The sequence below is a fragment of the Scardinius erythrophthalmus genome, assembly GCF_964197995.2.
Source record: "Scardinius erythrophthalmus genome assembly, chromosome: 13".
NCBI classification, from domain to species: domain Eukaryota; kingdom Metazoa; phylum Chordata; class Actinopteri; order Cypriniformes; family Leuciscidae; genus Scardinius; species Scardinius erythrophthalmus.
In genome coordinates this window covers 11,893,290-11,899,501 of record NC_138233.1, presented here as the reverse complement: position 1 = coordinate 11,899,501, position 6,212 = coordinate 11,893,290, and the positions used below count along the sequence as shown (strand labels likewise).

At 34.7% G+C, this 6,212-nt stretch overlaps 1 protein-coding gene across 6 annotated transcripts in view; it reads right to left on the bottom strand.

Moving 5' to 3' along the window:
• prom1a (prominin 1a) overlaps window positions 1-6,212 on the bottom strand; it is a 68,888-nt gene that overhangs the window by 9,294 nt on the left and 53,382 nt on the right. For all 6 annotated transcript variants that reach the window (XM_081383054.1, XM_081383051.1, XM_081383052.1 and 3 more), the window contains 6 exons: window positions 5,617-5,680; window positions 3,845-4,004; window positions 3,155-3,307; window positions 2,927-3,050; window positions 1,064-1,167; window positions 625-709 (listed from right to left, as the gene is read on the bottom strand). In XM_081383054.1, coding sequence (XP_081239180.1) covers window positions 625-709; window positions 1,064-1,167; window positions 2,927-3,050; window positions 3,155-3,307; window positions 3,845-4,004; window positions 5,617-5,680 — 690 coding nt within the window. The remainder of the gene's footprint in view (window positions 1-624; window positions 710-1,063; window positions 1,168-2,926; window positions 3,051-3,154; window positions 3,308-3,844; window positions 4,005-5,616; window positions 5,681-6,212) is intronic.

Sequence of the window (6,212 nt, the reverse complement as noted above, 5' to 3'; positions counted from 1 at the left end):
GGTCTCAGATGTTTTGAATCCTATGTGACAATGGATCAAGAATGTTGGCTTGCAGGATTTAAACTGAAAACAAAAATCATTATGAAATGAAGGCATTTATAGACACTGTATATAAAAGTTTCAAATAAAATGTTTTGAGATATTCTGCCAATTGCAGAGGACAGAGAGAAAAACAACTAACACTGGAGTGAAAAAACTTCCTGTTCTTTCTGACCAACCACACCACATCAGAGCTCTTATAAAACTGTATTTCACATGAAATATATCTAAAGTTGGCAGAAATCTGCAAGAAAAGAAAAACAAGTATCATCTGCTTCAAATAAGACTGACTCATCTGAATCTAATATCTGTTTTCTTGTAAATGTGTGTATTTTAATGTAAGAAACAACAACCATAATTTGTCCCAACAACCAAACTGGTTAGATAGTTATTATTAGAGAGTTATTATTCAAAAATGAATTAAGAAGTTTGCATCTCACTCATTAAACATTTCAATATACCCTCTTCATAATGGCATCTGCTGTAAACAGTAACATCACTAATCTCAGAGAGGGACTTTGAAAGCTAGTGCATATTTAGTTGTGATCTGCGTGTTCACATGAGCTAAGCTTTTGATCCACTCACCAGACTGGTGTTAAAGAAGGCTGAGATGTTGAAGATCTTATCCAGATGAAAAGCTGAGTAAATCCCTCTGTTGTCCTTACAATTACTGAGAAGGGAGAGAAAAAGGGAAAGCATTCAAAGCTTACTCTGCTGCCATCTGCTGGACTACGAACAAAGACAATTCTGTTGTAAGATGGCTCAGAAAAGTTAGTTCTGAGAATATGTCAAGCACCATTTGTTTGCATATGCCCTTTGAGTTCATATTTTGTTATTAGTGCACTAAAATTCATACATTTGTCCAAATCATTTTTGGACTGTTATATACATGTGGTCTGTTTTGTTGAGTTCAACATTTGAATATTTTGAAGTAAAAATCCTTACAGCACTTTAGCAATTTAAACCAGTAGTTATTAGAGTGATATAATTGTTCCGTTTTATTAGATATACATGAAAAGGTTACCTGTAGAGAGAATAAGCTGTAAGGTCCATCTCAGGGTCATTGTACAGGTATCCTGGTATGAAGTTTCTCCAAGCAGAGTTGACGAGGTTGGGCGTATCTAACACCTACATACAACATGATCACACTAAATGAGACAGATTTTTTCCTTGTATTTATTTGTCCTGTATTTGACTAATTTAAATATAATATAATATAATATAATATAATATAATATAATATAATATAATATAATATAATATAATATAATATAATATAATATAATATGTAACACTTTACAATACGATTTTATTCATTAACATTACCGGTAGTTAACTAGATTAGTTAACATGAACTAACAATAAACAATATTTCTACTGCAGTTATTAATCTTAGTTATTGTTAATTTGAGCATTTACTAACACATTATTAAAATTCAAACTTATATTTTCCAGCATTAGTTAATGCACTGTGAACTAACATGAACAATTTTAACTAACATTAACAAAGGTTAAAGGGGTCATATAATGGTACATGCACTTTTACAAGTTGATTGTACTGAAATGTGTGTTGACAGTGCCTGTACACAACCATCATAAAATGATAAAAATCCATCCAATGTTTTTTTTTAAATCTCCTTATATGTTTGACACTCTCTGAAATCAAGCCGTTCGATTTTGTGACGTCACAAAATCGACGCCCCTCCCACGATTGTGATTGACAGCAGCGTTTCAACACAGACCCGCCCTCGCTCGTGAGCGAGCTGTCTGTCATCATAAGTGCATTGATATGCTGGAGAAGAATGGCGTCTAAACGATTGTTCTTGGGTGTAGCCTAATAAGGAACACAGCAGTCATTTTGATGTTTTTGATGAAATATTCCCAAAGCATTGACGCGGGGGTTCCCTCGCGGGGATTCCCCACGATCAACAGGAGTCATTTCACACCAGACTGCTTTACAAACGAGGGCCAGTAAAGCTGGTCAAGAAGCTGTTCCTGAAAATAGGATCCGTACCAACTATTCGTGTTCCTGCTGCACCTCCAGAAGAACTGAAGTGAGTGTAACGTTTTATTAACCTTTATATTAATATTTATATTAATCTTTGCGTATCGCTTGCTGCACGCTTCATGATGAATGCGGATGTTTACACTGAAGGGTACATTACGCCATGTTTTCTATGTACGACGATCTCAATATAATTCATAATCCCACGTTTATAATGAACAATGCGTTATGGTTATTGTGTTGTTGTGTTAGAAACGGTGTACGCACAGAACAGAGGGGCGGGGTGAGCAAAGCTCATTATCATTTAAAGACACATGCACTTAAACGGCGTGCTAAAAACAGAGCTGTTTCCGACCAGGTAAAATGAGTGTTTTCTTACAATACTAATGAGAATTTTTAATTAAAGTATATTACAAACTTTTAATTTAGACCCTAAAGAATCATATTAGCTTGTACAAAAATGCCATTATATGACCCCTTTAATACATTTTTTACAAATATATTGATCATTATTAGTTTATGTATTGAGTAATGCTAATGAGTCCTTATTACAAAGTGTTATATTAATATATAATATAATATAATATAAAATTTATTTTTATTTTATTTTAATCTAAGGGGAATGTTGAATTGAAAACATGAACATGAATTTTAGAATGCAAAAACATCTGACTGTCAGTTCACATGATCAATGCTGCACATTCATTTATTCAATTAGTGACCTAGATGGAAAAATGCAGAATCTCAAGTTATCCTTAATAATTCTGCACGTCCTAAATCCTAAAATCCTTTTTATTTCCTGGTTTTAAATGAAAAACATCAGATTTTCACTGTGGTCTCAGACCTTTATGCTACACCGAGATGCTGTGTTGTTTCTCTTACCTTGAACAGCTGTCGGGTTTGAAAGGGTTCACACACAAGCTTCTCAAGATTCCCCCCTGCCAAGAACAGAGCTGTTATCACTCCCATGAGCACCCAAGAGAACAGGAAGCTGAATCCCACACCACTGAGAGACACAGGAAGAGTGTGTGAATGAGTGAGTGCAGACAAGTCTGTTTTATACCGCATCCATTTGATGGGTTTAGAGACTGATATTACAATCAAACTCACGCCATGAGCAGGTTGCCTCCTGTGTTAGAGACACATCCACGTGTGGTTGGAGAAGCGTGCCTGTCAAATCCCAGAATACCACACAACAATCCCAGAAAATTGAAGGCAAGGATAAGCACAACCATACAGCACAGGGTAATACAACAGATCCACCTGAAGACAAAACATTATGAACAACGTCAAGGTCACCCGGAAGACTTTTTACCTCGAAAACAAAGAGAGAGAAAGTTTGTGAAGGTTTATAATTCAATGCATTGTAATGCTACCCGTCTTTTAGGTCGTTGCTTTATGAGTTTTTACTGTTTTTTAATTTAAATACATTCTTAGTATTACATTGTAATACATTGCTTAGTAGGGGACATCAAATTTAACATTTAATTTAATTTTCAACAGTAATTTTGATCTGCCTGCATTGACACCATTATATGAGAACTGAATTGAGCTGGACGATGACATCACGGTTTACTCCAGAGCGGCTATATATATAAATGAACTAAATCATTAACTTTTTTACAATAAAAATCCCTGAACTTCCTTAAACTGGACTATGATGCTTTTTTCTTCTGGAAACAAACTTTGTTGCATTTTTCCTGTTATCTCTGTAAAGCTGCTTTGAAAAGATCTGTATTGTAAAAAGCGCAATATAAATAAATGTGATGATGATGATGATGATGAGAGCTTGTGAAGTACCTGTAGAAATCCATCTGATCGATCTGTGGGTATATGTCCTCAATCTGAGAGTGTGTGTGAGTAATCATTTTGGTGAAGTTGGTCAGAGAGCTGTGAACCGGGAAGAGCTTGGTGAAAGTGGTTATGTTAGACCCAATGTCTTCCAGCAGAACCTTCACCCCTACAGGAGAACAACCAGACACAACCGTATATTTAGTATTTGTCAAGTGCTTCTCATAATCTATGGTATTTTCAGAGAATTATGTTTTACTTTCTGTGTCTGGGGCACAGAGCAAGCCAAAGGTGACGGAACTCACTCCCTATAAATGGAAGGAATAAAACTCCCTAAGATGTTGAGCTGGTGAAGCCCATCATCCTCAGGCCTTACAAAGAATGAACATATGCTAAATATTATCTAGGTACATATTATTTACAATACAAGTCATGTGTTAATTAAATCAATTAAATGATTCAATTTTCACAATGGCAATGTTTAAATGATAACATTTTACAATAAGTTTAAATTAGCTAACATTAGTACAATTTTCTACAGCGTTTATTAATGTAATTTGAACTATTGTTAAAAATTGTTTTGGGTCAGTAAGATTTTTCATGTTTTTGAAAGAATCTTTTATTTGATCAAAAATACAGTAAGAACAGTAACATTGTGAAATATTATTACTATTTTGCTGATTTATACTGTATATATATTAATATATATATATTTTTTTTAAATTTATTCCTGTGATGTCAAAGCTGAAATTTCAGCATCATTACTCCAGTCTTCAGTGTCACATGATCCTTCAGAAACCACTCTAATATACTGATTTGCTGCTCAAGAAACATTTATTATCAATGTTGAAAACAATTATGCTGCTTAATATTTTGTGGAAATCATTTTTTGATGAATAAAAAGTTCAAAAGAACAGCATTTATTTGAAATAGAAATTTGTAGCAATATAAATGTTTTTACTGTCATTTTTGCAGAATAAAAGTATTAATTTCTTTAAAAAAGTTTTGGACAGTAGTGTGCTAGGTTAACTTCAATGGCCCTATCTTGCACCCAGCGCAATTGACTTTCTACACCGATGCATGTATCATTCCTATTTTGCACCCGCGCACAGCGGACTTTTCCCTCCACAGACGCACGTCGGTTAACTAAGAAATACACTTGCGCTCCCGGGGGCGGTTCAGCGCAAAGAGAAGACGTGTTCCGGCGCAAACGTTCCCTCATGCTATTTTGCAGGTTTAGAAAACAACATTTGAGAACGTCGGTCTCCTCGGCTGTGAACCGCTCCTGGCGTGCGCTTGGCAAATCCGTTATAATAGCAATCCGCCATGGAACAAACGCGCCTGCTCTTAAAGGGAATGTGAGATGTCGCTCTGATTGGTTTATTTCACATTACGCCCAAACCACACCTATGAATAATGAAGCTGCTTCAGACCAACCCATTTTAGATTTGCGTCGGGCGCAAGAGTCATTTATCCCGCCGGGAAAATAGCAACAGCGCCCAAGACCCGCCCACAAAGTTACTTGCGTTTCGCGCTTGATACTTGCGTTTCAGATCGTTAAAATAGGGCCCCAAATGTTAAAAATGTATTAGTACAGTATATGTAGAAATTAACATTAACCTAGATTAATAAATGGTATAAAAGTATTCTTCCTTGTAAAGTGTTCTTCATTTGTAAAGTGTTTAAATTTATTAAAAGTCGAAAAATATTTTTTAAAAATTACTGAAAGGACATTCTGTATTTATCTTTTGGTAGATCTGAATTCTAATCTCTGAACTCACCTTCAACAATATTTCGGGTTTGATCTGTTACCATGGTGGGAGTGTCATTGAATGATGTAAAGCCCTGTGTGGCACAGAAGAAAAGCAAAGCAGATCATTCAAAACTGACCTTATTTATTTGTACATACCTTCCTGTTCTTGCGGTAAACAATTAAAAAATGTCTTTGTAATTTTTTATAAAAAATACTGAATGTACATATAATACTGTTCAAAAGCTTGAGGTTGGTAAGAATTTTTTTCATGTTTTTGAAAGAAATTTCTTATGCTCATCAAGGCTACATTTATTTGTTAAAAAATAAAACATATTATATGATATAATGTATTCCTGTGATGCAAATTTTCAGGATCAGTCTTCAGTGTCACATGATCCTTCAGAAATCATTCTAATATGCTGATTTGCTGCTCAAGAAAAACATTTCTGAAAGAGAAATCTTTTGTAATGTCTTTGTTTTTGATCAACTCAATGTGTCCCTGCTGAATAAAAGCTTCAATTTCTTTCAAAAACAAATACTGACCCCAAACTTTTGGATAAAATGTAAGTTTTGTCTCCTGTTGAATATCCTATTGTACTCTGAAATATAATACTTTCTGTCCTG